General features: G+C 71.2%; 2 protein-coding genes across 4 annotated transcripts; both read left to right on the top strand.

The window, feature by feature from the left end:
• The first annotated feature begins 1,857 nt into the window (after nt 1-1,857).
• On the top strand, nt 1,858-2,495 carry DUSP23 (dual specificity phosphatase 23). Its single transcript, XM_074566756.1, has 2 exons — nt 1,858-2,127; nt 2,310-2,495. The coding sequence occupies exons 1-2, from the start codon at nt 1,858-1,860 to the stop codon at nt 2,493-2,495; spliced, it is 456 nt and encodes a 151-aa protein (XP_074422857.1).
• Nucleotides 2,350-17,494, top strand: IGSF9 (immunoglobulin superfamily member 9). Of its 3 annotated transcripts, XM_074566543.1 has the most exons (22): nt 2,350-2,491; nt 2,661-2,750; nt 3,471-3,619; nt 5,987-6,178; nt 10,089-10,241; nt 10,372-10,523; nt 10,772-10,889; nt 11,071-11,212; nt 11,417-11,562; nt 11,699-11,841; nt 11,930-12,070; nt 12,223-12,339; nt 12,647-12,797; nt 12,949-13,072; nt 13,170-13,345; nt 13,477-13,727; nt 13,934-14,018; nt 14,421-14,591; nt 14,808-14,853; nt 15,219-16,559; nt 16,862-17,007; nt 17,204-17,494. In XM_074566543.1, the coding sequence occupies exons 2-22, from the start codon at nt 2,731-2,733 to the stop codon at nt 17,410-17,412; spliced, it is 4,173 nt and encodes a 1,390-aa protein (XP_074422644.1). In that variant the 5' UTR covers nt 2,350-2,491; nt 2,661-2,730; the 3' UTR covers nt 17,413-17,494. The 3 variants fall into 3 exon arrangements, with proteins under 3 accessions (XP_074422644.1, XP_074422645.1, XP_074422646.1); XM_074566544.1 differs by lacking the exon at nt 3,471-3,619 and having other exon boundaries at nt 2,356-2,491; nt 2,661-2,805; XM_074566545.1 differs by lacking the exons at nt 2,350-2,491; nt 2,661-2,750; nt 3,471-3,619 and adding an exon at nt 4,531-5,739.
• The last annotated feature ends 2,524 nt before the right edge of the window (nt 17,495-20,018 follow it).

Genomic DNA, 20,018 nt, shown 5'->3' on the forward strand with positions numbered 1-20,018 from the left:
GACAGGAGGAAGGGGGACGAGCCGGGGGAAGGGGCTGCTGCCAGCCCAGGGACCCCATTCCCCCCCCCGCCGGGGGACACCGGGGAGGAGCAGGGGGACAGAGAGGGGGCACCCAGCGCTGGGGGACGTACACCCTGGGCACGGCAGGGGGACGGGGACGGGAGGGACAGACCCGTGTACCGGTGCCCCTGCGGGGTACAGTCTCGGTGCCCCTGGGGGGTACAATCCCCGTGCCCCAGAGCCTCAGGGGGCGCAGCCCCGGTGCCCCGGAGCCCTTGGGGGTGCAGTCCCGGTGCTCCGGAGTCCAGGGGGGTGAAGTCCCGCTGCCCCCGGGGGTACAGTCCCATGTACCGGGGGTGCAGTCCCGGTGCCCCAGAGCCCCGCGGGGTGCAGTCCCGGAGCCCCGGGGGTATAATCTCGGTGCCCCGGAGCCCCGGGGGGTGCAGCCCCATATCCCGGGAGGGTGCAGTCCCGGAGCCCCGTGGCGGGGGGTGCAGTCCCGGTGCCCGGAACCCCGGCGGGTGCAGCCCCGTGTCTCTGCGGGTGCAGCTCCGGTGCCCCGGAGCCCCGGGTGGCGGCAGTGCCGGTGCCCCCGGGGGTACGGTCCCCTGTGCCGGCGGTGCAGCCCCGTGTCCGGGCGCCGGCGCGGCCCCTCCGCTCTCGGTCGCTCCCCGCCTGCGCCGCCGCCGCTCTGGGCTGACGCTGCCGGGCCCGCCCCACTCCGCCGCCGCGCGGCCTCCCCGGTACGGCGGGGCGGAGGGTTCCGCGGGCCCCGGGCCTGCGGGGGCGGCCGGGCCGGGCCGGGGCGGGGCCCGCTGGGGACAGGCCGCGGGGGCCCAGGCCCGGCCGTGCGGCCTACGGGGGGCTCGGGGCGGCGCGGGGCGGCCGCGGGGGGACGGGCCCGTGCCGGGGGACGGGCCCGGGATCCGGAGGGCGGAACCGGGCGGGTGGGGGTGTCCCAGGGAACTGGCTGGGGGTCCCGGGGGGTCTGGTCACGGTCTCCCAGCGGGGTGGTAGCAGGGGTCCCACCGGGCCTGAACTGGGGGTGTCAAGGCACTGGGTAGAGGTCCTGACCTGGGGGTCCCGGGGGTCTGGCCATAGTGTCCTGGGGGTCCCAGAGGTCTGACCATGGTGTCCTGGGGGTCCCGGGGGGGGGGGTCTGGCCGTGGTGTCCTGGGGGGACCTGACCTCGGGGTCCCAGGGGTCTGACCGTGGTGTCCTGGGGGTCCCGGGGGTCTGACCATGGTGTCCTGGGGGTCCCGGGGGGGGGATCTGGCCGTGGTGTCCTGGCGGGACCTGACCTGGGGGTCCCAGGGGTCTGACCATGGTGTCCTGGGGGTCCCGGGGGAGAGTCTGGCCATGGTGTCCTGGGGGGCCTGACCTGGGGGTCCCGGGGGTCTGGCCGTGGTGTCCTGGGGGGACCTGACCTGGGGGTCCCGGGGGTCTGACCATGGTGTCCTGGGGGTCCCGGGTGGGGGTCTGGCTGTGGTGTCCTGGGGGGCCTGACCTGGGGGTCCCGGGGGTCTGGCCGTGGTGTCCTGGGGGGACCTGACCTGGGGGTTCCGGGGGTCTGGCCGTGGTGTCTTGGGGGGGCCTGACCTGGGGGTTCTGGGGAGTCTGGCCATGGTGTCCTGGGGGTCCCAGGGGGGTCTGGCTGCGGTGTCCTGGGGGGGGCCTAACTGGGGGTTCTGGGGAGTCTGGTCATGGTGTCCTGGCGTGGGAGGGGGGCCAACCTGGAGGTCCTGGGGGGGCTCTAGCAACAGTCTCCCAGGGGTTTCCCCCCCCGGGTGTCCCCAGAGCAGCCCTGTCCCCAGGGCACATGTTGGCGCAGGCCCACGGTGCCGGTCCCCGCAGGCGATGGGGGCATGTGAGCCCCCCAACTTCTCGTGGGTAGCAGAGGGGCGGCTGGCGGGGCTGGCCATGCCGCGGGAGCCGGGCCACTACCGGTTCCTGCTGGGCCAGGGCGTGCGGCACCTGGTGTCGCTGTCGGAACGGGCGCCGCCGCACCATGGCTGCTGCCCCGCCATCCGGCTCCACCGGCTCCGCATCCCCGACTTCACCCCCCCGACGCCCGAGCAGATCCAGAGCTTCCTGCAGCTGGTGGAGGACGCCAACGCCCGCGGCGAGGTACGGCGGCGGGGACTCGTCACACCGGCGTGGCATCGCGGGGAGGAGGAGGAGGTGGCGGCACCCAGGTTACACCGAGGGGGTGACGCCATGGCGGGATGGCGGGCAGCACGGGGGGCTGCCGCGGGGACACCGCGTCCCTCCGCGCCGGCGCCAGCTGAGGGTGTGACGCCGCCGGCCAGGCCGTGGCGGTGCACTGTATGCTGGGGCGCGGGCGGACGGGCACCATGCTGGCCTGCTACCTGGCGAAGGCGGGGAAGATGAGCGGCGACAACGCCATCCGGGAGATCCGGCGGCTGCGGCCTGGCTCCATCGAGACGCAGGAGCAGAAGGAAGCCGTGATCCGGTTCTGCCAGCGCCTTCGGTAGGTGCAGCCCCGCGACGGGGAGTCCTGGCTTTGTGGCACTGCGCTCCCCACAGGGGCTCCCAACGCCGTGCCGGGGCCACAGCCGGTGGCATTCCGGGCATGGCAAGCGGGAAGGGAGCTGCAGGTGCCAAAGCCCAGTTTGCCAGTGGGATCTGCCCCTCCGCAGCACCGGAGAGGACAACGAGGAGCCGTGAGCGCGACCAACTCCCCGAGGCAGCCTGTGATGGACGGGTTCGATGGAGACGGTCACCCCAAGGTGCTGCTGTCTGTCCCCTCCCGCATTAAAGGACTCCCTTGTGGCTTCTCTCCAGGTCTGTGTGTGGGGAACTGGGTGGGCAGCACACGGAGCTCTGCCGGGCTCCGTGACACCCCGCTGAGCCCCACGGCTCAGTCGGTGGCCACGGGGGTCCTGGCTCTTGGGTCTCTGCCTGGCCTCGGCCCTCGGGGACAGCCAGCAGCTCCACGGCAGGCTGGCCCCGGAGCTGGTCGCCCGCCAAAGCGGTGACACCACGTGGAGGGCGGCAGCCGGGGGCCAGCCCGGGACGTCGACGCTTAAAGTGAAGCTTAGACGGAGTTTAGGCATCCCTGTCCAAATGTCCAATCCTGAAAATCTCTTCTCAGCTGCTCCTAACCTTGGTGGCATTTAAATCCTGAGTGCAAGAAGTGTCACCGTCACCATTCCCGGCCACGCGGCACATGGCCGGGAGCGCCTGGTGCTCACTGGGCACAAGTGCCGCATCCGCGGTCTGGGCTGGTGGGGCCATCGCCTCTGCCAGGCAACTCCACAGCCCCCAAATGTTGCCCTGGAACCCCAAAATATTGTCATCTGTCTTCCCTCGGGAACGAAGCACCGGGGTGGTGGCACTGGGCACCATTGACAAAATGGCTGTGCCCCGCTCAGAGCCGTGGCCGGGGGCAACTGACTGTCTCGGGGTGGCTGTAGCACCCTGATGTCCCCCTCTCCTGGACCCCACAGGGCCGGCGGTGGGACCGTCGGGGACGGAGGAGGTTACTGGGGGGATGTCTTCGCTGCAGGGTGCGGGGCACCCCAAAAAGCAGGGGGTAGAACGCAGCCCCCACCCCTGCCCGGTGCCCCACAGCCCTTCCCCGGCGGGGATTCCGCAGGTACCCGTGTCCCACGGGCGATGCCGTGGCTCCGGTGGGCTGTGACACCGCACCGGGATGTGGGGCCGCCCGGGGGTGCTCAGCTCTGCCTGCAGCCCTTGGCTGGGGTGGCGGGTGGGGGGGGGACAGCCCTGGGTGAGGGGACAGGGACAGGGACGATGGGGACAATGGGAATGATGGGGACGGGGCAGCGCCGTCCGGTCGCCGTGCCTAAGCCTGTGGGAGCCGCAGGACTCACATGGGCCCGGGAGATGCAGGAAAGCAGCTTAACCGCAGAATTATTTACTTTAACTCCTCTTTCTTTAGCTCTGGCCTTAATAGTCTCCCGGGCTCAGGGGGCCGGGCCAGGCCGGGCCGACGGGGGGGACCGTGAGACCCCCCCCTGCCCCATGGAAGGGGGGCCGGGACGGGGGGCTCTGCCGCAGCATCCCCAGCCCAGCGCTCGGTGCCGCTGCCAGGACTCGGCGGTGCCGAGGAACAGGGCCCGGCATGGCGCGCGGTCTGCCGCCATGGCCACGCTCGGCCCTTGATGCCGGGCTCCATCATGGCAACGGGGAGGCGGGGGATGTCCCCTGCCCGGCGTGTCCCCATCCCAGGAGGCTTCCCAGAGCCCCCAGCCTGGCGGGCAGCCCAGCTCCGGCTCAGTCTGGCAGGATGGGGACGCCGGGACACGGCACCAGTGGCCATCCCCGCGCCAGGGACGCATTTAGGATGGGATTAGAGAGGAGGCGGCTGGGGCAGGGAAGGGCAGGTGGGGAGGGAGCCCTGGCGCGACGGCGGTCACGGGGGTGACCCCTGCCCACATGTGCGCTGCCGCCTGGCCACGGGGCTGGGCACAGTGCCGGGGCACGGTTTGGCAGGGTGTGATATGGCATGGTGTCGCTTAGTATGGCTTGGCGGGGTGTGATACGGTGGGGTATGGCTTGGCACGGCATGGTGGATGGTGTGGTACGGCAGGGAAAGGCCCGGCATGGCATGGCACGGCTTGGCAGGGTGTGATACGGTGTGGTGTGGCTCGGCACGGCTCGGCAGGGTGTGATATGGCGTGGTGTGGCTTAGTATGGCTTGGCAGGGTGTGATACGGTGTGGTATGGCTTGGCATGGCATGGTGTATGGTGTGGTGTGGCCGGGAAAGGCTTGGCACGGCTCAGCACAGCTCGGCAGGGTGTGGTATGACACAGCATGGCATGGCACGGCATGGTTTATGGTGTGGTATGGCAGGGAAGGGCTTGGCATGGCATAACACGGCTCGGCAGGGTGTGATGTCATGTGGTATGGCTTGGCACAGCTTGGCATGGCATGGCTTAATAGGGTATATGGCGTGGTGTGGCATGGCACGGCTTGGCATGGCTCGGCAGGGTGTGATATGGTGTGGTATGGCTCAGCATGGCACGGCACGGCATGGTGTATGGTGTGGTATGGCAGGGAAGGGCTCGGCATGGCATGGCACGGCTCGGCAGGGTGTGATATGGTGTGGTATGGCTCGGTATGGCACGGTGTATAGTGTGGTATGGCAGGGAAGGGCTCGGCATGGCATGGCACGGCTCGGCAGGGTGTGATATGGTGTGGTATGGCTCGGTATGGCTCGGCACGGCATGGTGTACGGTGTTCCCCCTCGCGTCCCCGTCCGGCTCCCACCGGAACTACAACTCCCAGCAGCCCCCGCGTCCGCCGCCGCTCCGCCATTGGCCGCCGCGGGGGCGTGCTGTGCCGGGCTCTCCATTGGCTGTCGCCGTGGCAACGGGGGGCGGGGGCGGGGCAGGGGCGGGGACCGGGGCGGCCCCTCCCGGCGCCGCGGGTTTGTTTGCGGCCGCCCGGCGGCGGCCGGAGGAAGCGGAGCGGGGAGCGGAGTCGGGCCCAGCCCAGCCTCGGCGGGACGGGCATGAGGAGCCGGGGATCGCGGAGCCGCCAGCGCCCCCCACCCGGGGTCGGTGCGCCGTGGGCGGCGCCGCGGAGCCCGCCCTGAGGCGCCGGTCTCCCGGAGACGTCGCGCCGGACCCCGGTGACCCGCCGCCCGCCCCGTCCCGTCCCGCCGGGGCCGCCTGAAGGGGGGATCTGGGCTATGCGGTGGTGGCTGCGCGCCGCCGTCCTTAGCCTGCTCGCCGGCGCCGGCGCTGAGGGTAAGGGGCCGCCGTCCCGCCGGGCCGGGAGCCCGGGGCTGGGGCGGGAGCGGGCGCGATGCCGGCGGGGCCGGTCCGGCCGGTGCCGGGCCCCCGGGAGGCGGCGGGGACGGCACACACGTGGTGCCGCGGCGGGGCCGGTGCGGTCGGTGCCGTCGGGCGGGGGGTGTCGGGGTCGGGGGGGGGGGGCGGCAGGGTCCCGTCCCGCCGGTGGGGTTGACCCCCTCTCCCGCCTCGGTCCCCGCAGGCAGCGGCCAGAGCGAGTCCCGGGCCGTGGTGGGGCGAGTCGGGGAGAGCACGGTGCTGGGCTGCGACCTGCTGGATGCCCACGAAGACCGGCCCCCCCTCTACGTGATCGAGTGGGTCCGCTTCGGCTTCGTCCTCCCCATCTTCATCAAGTTCGGGCTCTACTCGCCGCGGGTGGACCCGGAGTACATCGGTGAGTCCCATGGCCGGGGCGGTTATGGGGTCCTGGGGAGTCACACGAGGTCCCCCCAGGCTGGCTCCGGTGTCCCGTGTCTCCGCTCTCCTCGGCAGGGCCCCAGCCGAGGGCCGCCGCTGTCAGACCGCATTAATCACGCTCCTGGGGCGGTGGGGAAGCGCAGGGCTCCCTCCGGCCCTGGGCAGCAGGAGGGGACGTTGTGGGGCTGGTGGGAGTCCCCACGCCAGGGCAGAGTCCCCTCCTTGCGCGGCAGCTCCAGGGATGGCTGGAGCAGGAGGCACCGGGGACGTGGGTACCCAGCTCGGCTGCGGTGGGGATCCCTGCCGGGACAGAGGGTGGGAGAAGCTCCCGTCATGCTGGCTATCGCTCCCATCACTGTGGCCTCTGGCTCCCGAGGCCTCCCCCAGCACCATCCACTTGGGAATGGGGACGGGTGAGCACCCACTTGCTGGCACCGGGGCTGTACCGTCTGCCGGTGACCGTACCGGCTCAGTACTGGGGCCGGTAACAGCAAGGTGCCCTGTGCCGGAGGCTGCGGACCCCCGGGTGCTGCCACTCCACCGCCTCGGTCCACGCGGGTCGCTTGAAGGTTGAGCCTGGGGAAGGGATTTTGGCGAAGCCACTAATTGGCGGTGCTGGGCTGGCCGGGATTTGGAGCAAAGCTGTGCTGGGGAAGGTCTGCGGCGTGGGAGGGGGATATTCTCCTCTTTACGGGATATTTAAAGTGAAGCGGTGGCAGACCTTGAGGGATCCCTGCGAGAGGGATCCCAGCGAGCGCGGAGGTGAAGACAACGGGAGCATCCCTCGGGGATGGCTAGGGAGGAGGGAAGGGCTGGCAGCTGTGGCAGCGACGCACCAAAATCCTCCCACGGGACGGGGAGGGCTAGAGAGACGGATCCTGCCCGGGTCAGGAGCCTGCGCCCGCTGCCCAAACCGGCCCTTGCCAAAAAAATGTGCGTCAGGGCGAGGTTTGAGCCAACCGCTCTCCTGCCTGGCCGCGGGCAGAGCGCTGCTGCCTTTCCCTGGGCTGTGCAGACCGATTTTGGGGGAACGCCTCGGCTCTCCCCGCTGCCAGCCGGCACCTGGGAACACCTTGGCTCCGTAGCCAGCTCCGTGGGGCCGGCGGTGACAACAAACCCGACGGTGACGATGAGGCACCTGCTTTGCTGGGGCTGGGCTCCTGTTACCTGAGCCCGGTGCTGCCTGCGGGGGCCCCTCGGCCGCAGCAGCTCCGGTTACCCAGAAAGGGGCTGGCAGCGTCCTGCCCTCGCTGCCCTCATCCCTGCCCGCTCCTGCCCGCGCTGCCCTTGGCCCGGGGAGCAGGTTGGGCCGCTGGGGATCAGCGCCGGGGGTGGGGGGATGTGCTGGGGGAAGGGGTCTGGTGGCTGTAATGAGGGCGAGGTGGGTGGGCAGGGGGGGCTGGCGGCTGTCACCATGGCAGCGGGGCGGCTTGTTTTCAATCCTCTGGGGGCTGGGAAGGGATGGAGGGAAGGAAGGGGCCGCAGGGTAAGGGCGAGGGCAGCCTCTCCTTCCAGCCTTGCCCAGACAGAGCAGATCAAGTGTCACCCCACGGCCGGGGAGCCCCCGCTGTCACCCACGTCCCTCGTGGGGCAATTTGGGGCATCTTGGGGACACTTGAGGAAGCGGAGTCAGCTCTCCCCCCGTGCCACCGTCCCCCACGGTGTCACGGACCGCTGTCCCCTGCCGTCAGCTGGCCTGAAGCGGGCTGGTGGTCCCTGGATGGGCCGCCTGCTCTGGCACCCCATTGCCGGCGGCGAGCGCGGCGGCTGGGGCTGCAGCCCCCTTTGTGTCCCTCTGAATGACGGTTGCCAGGCACTGGGGGATGCTGGTCTGGAGGGCAGCGGCGGTTTTGTTATCGGCAGGGTGGTGGAAGAGGAGGAGGGGGCTGGGGCCGGCACGGGGCTGGGGGGGGGGGGATTAGGGGGAGGCTGGGGGCTGTCCCCAGGGCGCTCTGATCCCTTCCAAAGGGACCTTTGTTCCCTTCCTGCTGCTCCCGCCCGGCTCCTGGGGCTTCGAGCTGGCAGCTGCAGGCAGGGATGGGGTTTCCCAGAGCTCCCCGGAGCTGCCCTGCTTCCCAGGGCTCGGCGCGGGAGCCGGCTCTGGGGTGAGCGGTGGGAGGACCCCTTGTCCCAGGGGATCTTCTACCGTGGCTCCCACCCCTCCAGCTTGTCCTGCCGCCCCCCTGCCTCACGTTTGAGGTTTGCCCAGGGTGTTGTGAGGGATGCTCGAGCGCGGGATGCTGCCGGAGGCGCCCCGCTCCCCCCGTCTGTCCCCGGCATCTGCCGTGGGAGTACCGGAGTGGTCCATGGGGAGAGGGGTGGGAGATGTGGCGAGGCGGGGGGGTCTGCAGCGGCTGGAAGAACCTACGGGCGCTTTTGGGAAGGGTTTGCGCGTGTTTATGTGCTGGGTCCGCACAGCACCGCGTGGCCTCGGCGCTCGGCGTGCCATCCCGTCCCTCAACCGCCTACTCCCTGTGCCCAAACCAGCCTGCCCGGCTCCCACCGCTCCTCCTCCTCTTCCTCGCCAGGCTCGTCTGGCGGGAGGCAGCTTCCCGCTGCCGGTGGCACCCGCGTGGTGCCCAACCTGGGCTCCGGTGGCTCCGGCAATGGATGGGGACCACCCGTGACACCGAGCTCCTTGGTAGACCTGATGGGGTGGGGAGGGTGGGGGTTGGGGGGGTGTTTGGCAAAAGTTGCTTTGTTGGAAACGCTTCAGGATGATGCTGTTCCCGGGGAGCTTTGGGATGTCGACGGGAGCTCTGGGATGTCGACGGGAGCATCGTGGGCGGCTCCGGTGCCTGCGGTGCTGCCACGGGGCCATGGCCCTGCCGTGGCCCGCTGTGAGCGAGTCTGTGTCCCCCGGGGCGATGGCACTCCTGGGGCTAAACCCTCATCCCCAGCCTGGAGCAGCTCCGGGGTGGGGGGCACGTAGCCCCGGGGGTGCCGGGCGGTGGGCGCGCTGCCTGTGCACCCCGGCTGGGGCTGAGCCAATTGCCTGCTGCTGGCCTGAGCCGATTATGGCTCTGATAATAGCCCAGGGGATTAAAGAGCTGCGCTCGCTGTCGCCTTGCGCCCTTATCCTCCTCCTCATCAAAGAGGCCGTGGGGCGCGGGGACGCTGCCGGCTCAGGGCGAGAGCACCCCTGGCCCGAGCGAGCCCCCCCTGCCGCTGTGCCCCTGGGAGGGGGGTCTGTCGTGCTCGTGGCTGTGAGACGGGCGAGGGGTTCGGCCTGAGCCCTCCCCGTGCCGCGGGGAGAGGGGACGGTGCGGGGGTGCCCGGGGCTTAGCAGGGCTCCTAAGGGTGAGACGGCCGGGGGGGGCTCCCCCGGGAAAGGGCGGCTGAGGCTGCGGGGGAACGGTCCCTGGAAGGCAAAGGGGGAGGGATTTTGCTGGCAGCTCAAGGGGGTGGAGGGGCCAGCTCTTCCCCAGCCGCTGGGAGCGATGCTCCGGGTGCAGGGACCCCATTACCGGGGGCTGGGGTTGGGGGGGGGGGGGTCCCTGCCACGGCCACCCTATGCAGGGACACGTGGCAGAGCCCACCGCCGCGTCTTCCCCCGGTTTCCCGGACAGCAGCAGGACACGCGGCGCTAAACGTCGGTGTGACCAACGGCCACCACGGCGTGGCTGCCCCGGCTTTTGTCCCGCGGCCGTTCCCAGCCCCCTGTGGCGCCGGCTGAGGCAGAAGCAGCCCGAGCATGGCCCGGCCGCGCAGGCGGGCCCTGCCGCTGCCAAGTGGGGCAGTCGGCCCCGCTTCCCCGGGGAAGCCGCTGAGCCCGCGGCGGGGGCGAGCGCGGCGTGGGCAGGCACCCCGGGGCGGCGGGTGACCTGGGGACACGGCTGCCCCCGAGCCGGCAGCGCCGGCCGTGACGGCAGCGTCTGGCTGCGCAGGTCGTGTGCGGATCGAGGAAGGCGCCTCACTGCGCATCGACCTCCTGCGCGCCGAGGACCAAGGCTGGTACGAGTGCCGCGTGCTCTTCCTCGACCGCCACAGCACCGACGCCGACTTCCAGAACGGCACCTGGATCCACCTCACCGTCAACGGTACCGGCTGATCCCACCCTCCGTCGCTGCCCGCCCCAGCGCCGGCGAAGATCTGGGACTGGGTGCGCTGGTCTTCCAAGACCAGTTGAGCCAGACCTGGGGGTGTGAGGGTCTGGATTTGTCTTGACAGCGCCCCCCACCTTCCTGGAGACCCCCCCTGCCTTCGTGGAGGTGCGGGACCAGGACGCGCTGAGCCTTACCTGCACGGCTGTCGGCAACCCCCAGCCCGTTGTCATCTGGAAGAGGAGTGACCTGGCTGTCCAGAGTGGGGACACAGTGCAGGTGAGGACGGCAAACCACCGGTTACCCCCCGCTGTGATGCATCCCCCCCCCCCCCGCCCCCAACCTCGGCCAGGGTCTCGCGGGGCAGCCGGGCGTGCAGAGCAACGCGACTCCGCTCGGCTGGAGAGCGGGCGCCCGTCCCCGCCGCCGTGGCACCCGCCTCCTGCCACCGGCCCTGCCCGCAGCGCCGTGTTCCTGAGGGTGTCCTGTCCCTTGGTGGCCGTGCCATGCACCCGATGCCGTTGCAGGTGAGGAACGGGACGCTGAGCATCGCCGTCGTGGAGCGCGCCAGCGCCGGCACCTACACCTGCCATGCTTCCAGCAAGGAGGGCACCATCACCCACACCACCCGCGTGCTCGTGCAGGGTAAGAGCGGGTGCTCTCCCAGCCCTGGCCGCCCCACTGGGTGCTGCCGCAGGGCACGGAGGGAGCCACGGCACGGGGGGGGGGGTTGGTTTTGGGGCAGGCGCAGGTATGGCAGGTTTCGGGAGCAGCTGAGGCCGTCCCCTGCCCCCATCCCTCACCGTCCCCTCGCCCCACACTGCAGGGCCACCCGTCATCGTGGTGCCACCCCAGAACGTCACCGTTAACATCTCGCAAGATGCCTTTCTGGCGTGCCAGGCCGAGGCGTACCCGGGAAACCTCACCTACACCTGGTTCCAGGGCAGCACCAATGTCTTCCACCTCAGGTACAGCGGGGACGGGGATGGCACCACGGTGGCCGCGGGCTCCTGCCGGCAGTGCCGGGGCCAGGAGCCTGCTGTGGCCCTGCGGAGCCTGGATCTAAGCGCGACGGGTTGGCTGGGTGCGTGGCGAGGGGGGTTCGCTCATCCCAGGGCAGCGGGGACGGTCCTGGCCGTGCCGCTCACCGCTGTCACCCCTTCCCCTCGCAGCCGCCTCCAGCCTCGGGTCCGCGTCCTGGTGGACGGGAGCCTCTTGCTCCAGCGAACGACCCCGGATGATGCCGGCAAATACACCTGCGTCCCCAGCAACGGGCTGTGGAAGCCACCGTCTGCCTCGGCCTTCATCACAGTGCTGTGTAAGAGCCCCGCGGTCCCCTGCGAGCCCGGGCCACGCTGTCCCCGGCTCCGCTCAGGAAGGGGGTGCCCCTTCGGTTGCCCCGGGGACCCCCTGCCGCCCTCACGCGGGCCCTGACGCCCTGTTTGTCCTCGCAGATCCGGCGCAGGTGACCGCCATGCGCCCGGAGACCCACCTGCCCAAGGGGATGCAGGGTGTGATCCGCTGCCCCACCAGGGCCAACCCCCCGCTGCTCTCCGTCAGCTGGACGAGGGACGGGCGCCCGCTGGAGCTGGACAAGGTACGGCCGCTTGCGCCCCCCCCCTGCCTTCCCACCCCCCCACCCCCCCTCAAGCCCCTCGTCCTGACCCCGCGTCCCCCTCTCCCAGCTCCCTGGCTGGTCCATGAGACCGGACGGCTCCATCGTCATTGCGACGGGGAACGACGACGCGCTGGGAGTGTACGCGTGCACCCCGTACAACAGCTACGGCACCGCTGGCGAGTCCCAGCCCACCCGTGTCCTGCTGAAGGTGAGCCCGGGCGGTGGGCGCGCTGCCCGAGCCCCCCGAGCCCTGCCCTGCCCAGCAGCCCCGGCTGCCCTGCGTGCCCCTCGCCCGGCCCTGCTGCGGGTCTGCGCCCCGTCCCGCCTTCCGACGAGCCCTGCAGCGTGTCTGCTTTCCAGGACCCCCCCGCCTTCACGGTGCGCCCCAAGGAGGAATACTTCCAGGAGGTGGGCCGGGAGCTGGTCATCCCCTGCGCCGCCCACGGGGATCCCCCCCCAACTATCACCTGGACGAAGGTAGGAGCCGGGGCTCCGGGGAACGGACTGAGCCCTCTTGGGAGGTGGACGCTGCTTTTGGCTCCTGGGGCATCGCTCCAGGACAGTCCCCGTGTCTGTGTCCCTGCGGACGCTACAGGGTCACATCTCTCCTCGTTCCTGCGGGAGAAAGGGCTCGGGGCACTTTGCTTGCGTTGCCCCCTAAGAAATCAGGGTAAAATCCTGCCCCTCAGTTCCTGAACCCCGGCCCCACGGGGGTGGATCGTGTCGGCTGTGCCAGCCCTGGGTGGTCGCCCCCCGTCAGCGTTGTCCGTGCCTTGCCGTGCAGGTGGGCAGCGCGGGGAGGAGCGGTGCCCAGGTGGATGGGAACAGCAGCCTCGTCTTCCGCCCCCTCGTCAAGGAGCAGCACGGGGTCTGGGAGTGCGCGGCCACCAACCAGGTGGCCAGCGTTAGCACCGCCACCTCCGTCCACGTGCTGGGTGAGTTGTCGGTCCCCGGGAGGGAGGTGCCGTGGGTGCTGGGGTGGAAAACGCCGGCCTCCCTGTGCTGGAAGGGATGGGAATGCCCCTGCACGGCTGTTGTCCCAGCTAACCCGGTCTGATGGGTCTTCTCTCTGCTTCCCCCCGCCAGGTACCAGTCCTCACGCTGTCACCAACGTCTCCGTGCTCCCGCTCCTGCTGGCAGCCAACATCTCCTGGGAGCCGGGCTTTGACGGGGGTTATTTCCAGAGGTTCAGCGTCTGGTACACACCGCTGTGAGTCCCCGTGGGCAGGCTCCGGTGTCCCACTCCCCCCTCCTCCGCCCCACCTGGGACCCTCAGCTCTGGACTCACAGGTCCCGCATCCTCTCAGGGTGAAGCATCCGCCCCGGGCGCATCACGACTGGGTGTCGCTCTCAGTGCCGGTGGGAGCTCAGCACCTCTTGGTGGAGAATCTGCAGCCGGACATGAGCTACCAGTTCAGCGTCCTGGCCCAGAACAAGCTGGGCAGCGGCCCCTTCAGCCAGATCGTCACCTCCGTGCCCAGGGGTAAGAGGGGACCCCTGTGCTCCCCAAAGCAGCCCCCGTCCCCCCCGAGCCCTCAAACCCATGGAGGCTCCTGTGTCTGCCCCGCTCTCCGCCTGCATCGCCCCCCACCCCAGCATCCCCTTTCTCCTCAGGCTTCCCAGTGACCACAGTGCCTCCGGAGCCGCCGGCCATGACCGTGCGCGTCTTCCTCTCCCCGCCGCAGGCTCTGACCGCCAACGAGACCGCGCGCGGGGTCCTGCTGCGGTGGGAGCCCCCGGCTCAGTTCTCGGTGGCGCTGAGCGGTTACGCGCTGGAGCTGCGGCAGGACAAGGGCGGTTGGGAGGTGCTGGACCGCTCCATCCCCAGCACCAAGACCCAGGTCCTGGTGCCAGGACTCATCAAGGTGGGAATCGGACCGGCCGCTCCCTGGCTGCGGGGGCAGTTCTGGGGGGGCCGCAGGCAAGGGAGGGGGTCAGATCTCCTCGCATCGCTGCTGCCCGGAGCTGGGACGTGTGGCGATGCCGCGGAGCTGCTCAGCTCCGCAACCCTGTGGGCTGAGGCTTGGCTGGCCACCGTGCTGACAAGGCTAATGGCCCTTCGCTCCCCCAGGACGCCTTCTATGAGTTCCGACTGGTGGCCTTTGCTGGCAGCTACATCAGCGATCCCAGCAACACGGTGAACGTCTCCACGGCAGGTGAGCCCTGGGGGGGACAGAAAGCGGAGGCGCGAAGTGCCCGGCGTGGTCTGGGATCTTCCCAAACAGCGAGGTTTCTCGTCACGCCGCTCCCACCCCGGAGCCTCCCGGCTGCGCTAGACCGGGGGCCGCAGCACCCAGAGCAGGACGCCATGGGAACCCCCATCTCCGTGTGCGGCTCTGGTGTGACTTTGGTCTTACGGAGACCATAGCGGGAGAGCTCCGCGCGGAGCATCCCGGCACGGTGCAGGGCACAGGGGTCCACCCAGGGGCAGAGCAGCCCCGAGGGGCGAGAAACGAGGCTTTGCTGTTAATTCCTGTGGTTCTGGCAACATGAGGGAGGCCGTGCCGGCGTGCTCCGCAGGTAACCGAGCCTCTGACGGTGTCTCCTCTCCGGCCTAGGCATGGAGGTGTATCCGTCTCGCACCCAGCTGCCGGAGCTCCTGCCGCAGCCGGTGCTGGCCGGGGTCATCGGGGGGATCTGCTTCCTCAGCGTGGCCGTCATCTTTAGCACCATGGCCGCCTGCATCATGAACCGCCGGCGAGCCGCGCGCGTCCAGAAGCGAAGGCAAGGTAGGAGCCGGCCGGATGGGTGCAGGCGCCTGGATCCCGGGGTTCGCGGAGAGCTGGAAGCGCAGGGCCCGGGTGCCCGGGGAGGGGACAGGCCAGCCCGGGGCTGGGGGGCTCACCAGGGGCGGTCGTAGGGCTGAGTTTGGGTGCTGCCGTCGCCTCATCGTCACTTTGCGTTGCTCGCCGTGTGATTCCCCTTGTGTTCTCATGACCTTCCAGATCCACCACTCGTCTTCTCCCCCAGCAAGAAGCTTCCACCTCCGCAGTAAGTCACGCCATGGCCACGCTCCCTCCCCGTCCCGCTCCCTCCCTGTCTCGCTGCGCTCCCCATCGCTCACCCGCTGCTGGTTGGGGGCAGAGGGACAGTCTGAGGGGCGGCCGCCCCCCCGCCACCGCCGCTGGCCGCAGAGGGTGGCATTAGGAACGGGGTGCTGGGGTTCCCCGGGGAGTTTGGGCTGAAGGAAGGATCAGAGAGCGCGGGAGCAGGTCTGTCGAGCTCCGCAGCAGCGCTGCAGGGTCATGGTCCCTGCCGCCACGGTGCCCGGCACGCACTCTCCCGGCACAGGGGACAGCCAGACGAGCCCGGAGCCGGGATGGAGGATGCTGCAGCGTCTCCCTTCTTCCTTACAGAAATTCTCGTGGCTCTGGTAGCCCAGACAGCACTGTGAAGCTGAAGCTGCAGCCGTCTCCCTACCGGAGCCTACGCCGGACGCTGCTGTGGGGCGAGAAAGCCGGCACCAGCCTGGGTCTCAGCATTGCCGGGGCTGGCTCGCGGTACGCCCTGTACGAGAGCCACGTCGGGGAGCACGTGCCCCTGGAGCGCATCTGCCGCGGCCCCGACGGACGCTTCGTGGTGGAGACCGACACGCGGCCGCAGGAGAGCGGCTTTGGGGGGCTGCCCTACGCCCAGCCGGAGACGCATCCCCCGGGGCCGCAGCCCTACCTGCAGCTGCCCAAGGAGGAAGAGGAGGAGGAGGAGGAGCCCATCTGGCGCAAGGGGGTCTCTCTGCGCCCCCGTCCCATGGGCCAAGCCGGTCGGGGAGCCCGTGCCGCCGGCTACCGCCAGGGCCGCTACTTTGGCTACGGCAGCAGCAGCCCCGTGGACGAGGCGGCGGCGGCACTCTGCATCATCAACATCAGCCCCGTGGCCTCCGCCGCCGCCGCCACCCTGCCTTACAGCACCCGGGAGGAGCTGCGCGACAGCCCCCCCAGCGCCGCACCCTGCCCCAGCCCCACCAGCGCCCTGTGGGACTCGCTGCCCCTCGAGGGCTCCTCCCGGCCCCCCCTGGCACCCCCGGCCACCCCCAGTCCCAGCCTGGGGTGCAGTCGGCAGCCGGCCGCCCCCCCGGCCCAGAGCGGGATCCTCCAGTACCTGAGCCTGCCCTTCTTCAAGGAGATGTGCGTCGACGGCGACTGGCCGCCCCCGGAGGAGCTGGCTGAGCCCAGCCACGCCGGTGGCCAGCCAGACCCCGCCGCCAGCCCCCCACCGGGGGCTGGGGGCTCCCCGCAGGGCGCGGGGCGGACACTGTGCCCGGACTGCAATGACACAAGTGCCAACGTCACCCCCGCTTTCCTCAAGCTCCCCAAACTGCCCGTGGGTCCCGCCAAGGCCTCGCTGCCCGGCACCCCCGCCTGGCCTGGCTCCCCCGGGGCCACCCTGCAGCCCCCCACCCCCCCGGCTCACCCCAGGACTGAGGCCATGCCCCCCTCCGGCCCCGCGGAGCCCCGGTGGGCACCGGGCCGGCCGCCGGACCCTGCGCCCCCGGAGAAGCTGCTGCGGGGCAGTTTGACCAGCCAGAGCAGCGGCCGGGGCAGCGGCTCCTTCTTGCGGCCCCCCTCGGTGGCGCCCCCCCTGGGGGGCAACTGCCTGGCCCCCCGCCTCGGGGAAGGGGGCAGCTGGCCCAGCGGAGGCTCGGCGGCGGAGGAGGGCAGGGCGAGGATGGATGCGGCGCTCGGCAGCACCGGGAAGAGGTGAGCCGCGGGCAGGATGCCCGGGGACGAGCCGCCTCATGCCGTGGCAGCTCCCAGCCTGGCCCGCGGGGGGGGGGGGGGTCCTGGCGTGGAGCCGCCATGCTGCCTCCCACCCCCTGTGGCAGCGGGGGGACACCCTGCTATGGGGTCGCCGCCATCCTCATCCTTGGGGACCACCCCAGCTCTCCCTGCAGCATCCCTGACCCCCCCCCGCCCTCCCGCAGCATCCCTGCCAGCCCTCCCCCCCCCAACATCCCTGGGGGTGGCCGTGTGGGGACTGTCCTGACGCCCGTCCCCCGCAGGAGGAACACCTCGGTGGACGAGAACTACGAGTGGGACGCGGAGTTCGCCCTGGAATCCGACATCCTCCAGGCGCTGCAGCTCTACCGCAGCGGGGACCCGGCCCGACCCGTCTCCACCATCGCCCTGCGCGACCTGGAGCGGCAGAGTGAGTGTGGACCCCCCTGCTCCCGGACCCCCCCCCCCCACACACACACAACCGCCGTGGGGCTGTTCCCCCCTGCTTCCCAGAGCCAGGCCATGGGGAGAAGGGGGGTGGCAGGGCCCTTTGGCACCCACGTCCCCGGGGGTGGCCCCGCGGGTGGGTGACGCAGCGGGGCCGGACGCGTCCTGTCTCCCCGCAGAGCCCGGCGGCGGCTCCTCCCCGGTGAGCTCGGTGTCGGCGGAGGCGTTGGCGGCGGCGGGTGCCCCCCCGGAACGCGGCACGGCCTTGCGCCAGGAGCTGGCGACGTCCCGGCGTCGCAGGGAGGTGACCCAGCAGCAGCGGCGGCAGCAGCCCCTGGACCCCCGCGGGTGCTGCGCCGAGCGCTTCGAGTTGGCCACCCTGCTCTAGGGAGGACCCCCCCACACCCCGGGACCCCCCCCCTCCCCCAGGCAGAGAGCGGTTGGGGGTGGAATAAAGAGGGGCGAGAGCAGCGATGGCTCCTGTGTGTCAGGGGGACGGGTGCCACCCTACCCCCCAGCCCGGGGGCACCCACCACCCCCGGCCCCAGGGCACGTGGCCCCCCCACGGGGTCCTGTCACTCCCCCCGACACACACCCCCCCAAATACCCCGTCCTGGTGCTCCCTGCACCCCTGGGGGCCTCTCCCCATCACCCCCCCTCTCCATCCTCCCTGTATCCCCCCGCCCCCCCATATCCCCTTTGCTCCTAATCCCGCTGCATCCCACTCCTCCATCTTCCCCGACCCCCTCCCGTCCCCCCCCCAACTTCTCCGTCCCCCCCCCATCTTCTCCGTCCCCAAGCTGTGCACAGGCTCCCCTCCTGGTGTCCCCGTCGTCCGTCCCCCCCCCCGAAGGGTCTCCCCGTCCCCCCCACCTCCTCTCGGTGTCCCCCCCCTCCACTCCCGTCTCCTCCCGGTGCCCCCCCTAGAAGGGTCTCTGGCTGCCGCCCCCCCCGGACGGGTCTCCCGGTGCCCCCCCGCCTCCTCCCCGTGTCCCCCCCCCCCCAGAAGGGTCTCCCGGTGTCGTGTCCCCCCCTCGCTTCCTCCCGGTGCGCCCCCCCCCCCAACGCGGGGCGGTCGCTGGCGGCGGCTCAGCGCGGGGCGGGGCCCCGCGCGCCTCGTGCCCTTATATGGTCACGCCGCGGGAGCGCGTCACGGGGGCGGGGCCCCGGCCGCGCTACGTCATCGGCCCCGCCCCGCGCCGCGCCGCCCCGGGGGTCGCCCCGTGGGCTCTGCCGCGGGTCACGGCGGGGCGACCCGCCATGTCCCCACGGCCACCCCCGGGGGCCCCCCTCCCCCCCCGCGTGCCAACCCGCCGCGTCCACCCGCGTCACCCCCCCCGTCCCCCGTGTCACCCCCTTCTGCCCGTCAGCGTCACCCCCCCGCCCGCCCGACGTCACGTCGTGCCCCCTGGTCCTGCCCTGTGTCCCCCGGTCCCCCTCTGTCCCCCGCGTCAGTGCCACCCCTGTCCCCCCACGTCCCCTGCGTCCCCCCGGCATCCCGCCCTGTGCCACCCCCTCACCTCCGTGTCGTCCCCAGCCCTGTCCCCATGCCACCCCTGGGGGTCCTGCCCTGTGCCACCCCCGGGGGTCCTGTCCCCTTATTGCCCCCACGCTGCCCCCAGGGGTCCTGTCCCCAAATCACCCTCTCTTACCCCCTGCCCGCGTGACTCCAGGAGCCTGCCCCTGTCAGCGTTTTCCTGTTCTCTGTGTCACCCTGTGTCACCCCCATGGGACCTGTCCCCCTGTATCATCCCCGTCCTGCTCTCTGTCACCCTGGGCCTCCCCCCGGCCATGGGTCCTGCCCCCCTGTGTCACTCGTAAAGCTGTCGCCGTGGGACCCGCCACTGGGCCACCCTCGTCCTGTCACCCCTAACCCTACCCCCATTCTTGCACCTCCTTGTCACCCCCTGACCTCGTCACCCCTGTCCCTAGGGGTCACCCCCCTTCCCCATGCCACGTGCCACTCCCCTGCCCTGGTTCCCTCATCCCCGTGTCCCTCAGCCATGCAGCCATGTCACCAAAGCCACGGGAAACCCCACCAGAAATCCCCGGGGGACACCCACAACCCGGGGGGGGAGCATGGGGGACATTGGGGACAACACACAACCCGCCACGTGGCACCCATGGGTGCAGGAGGGGCACTGGCCACCACGGGGTGGGGGGGGGACGCTCCACGGCTGGTCCCCAGCGTGATGGCAGCTGAGCTCCAGAGGACGGTGGCACCTCGGGCTGGCTCGGGAGGGTGGGTGCAGAGCCTGGGGTGGATTTTGGGTGCTGAGGGGTGGGTGGGGTAGCGGGGACGCCGCGGCGGTGGCCCTGCCACCCATTCCGGAGGCGGACGGTGGCTTCGGGCCGAGGTTTTGTTTGTTGTTTTGGTCGCGCTTCCCATGGAGACGGGACTTGTGCAAGCGCCATCGTCCCTCCCTGCGCCGCCGGGGACACGGCGGGTGCTGGGGAGGCTGAGTCCCTGCAGGGCCCGCAGCCCCCCGCGCTGTCCCCCTGCCGCCATGGTCAGGCCCTGGTGGTCCCTGCCACCGTGGTGACCGTGCCCCCTTCTACCACAGCCGCGCCCTGTCACCATCACAGCGTTGTCCCCCCTCTGCCACCGTGCTGGTGGTTGCCACCATGGTCATCCCAGCCCCCCTAACCCCCTGCCGCTGCGGCCACCCTGTCCCCACCAAAACCCTGATGTCCCTCAAACACTGTGTGGCCAGCGTGTCCCCACCGTGGCCACTCTGTCCCCTGCCACTGCAGCCACCCCGTCCCCACCACAACCACCCCGTCCTCACCTGGGCCACCACGGCCATCCTCTGGCCACCACAACCCCCCTGTCCCCCTGCCGCCGCGGCCACCCTGTCCCCCCCCAAAGCCCCGACGTCCCCCAACCACCGCGGCTGCCTCGTCCCCACGGCAGCCCCGATGTCCCCACGCAGCCCCAGTGGCCCCCTGCCACCACGACCCCCCGATGCCCCCCACCACCACCACGGTCCCCAT

The sequence above is a fragment of the Larus michahellis genome, chromosome 24 (genome assembly GCF_964199755.1).
Source record: "Larus michahellis chromosome 24, bLarMic1.1, whole genome shotgun sequence".
Taxonomy (NCBI): Eukaryota; Metazoa; Chordata; class Aves; order Charadriiformes; family Laridae; genus Larus; species Larus michahellis.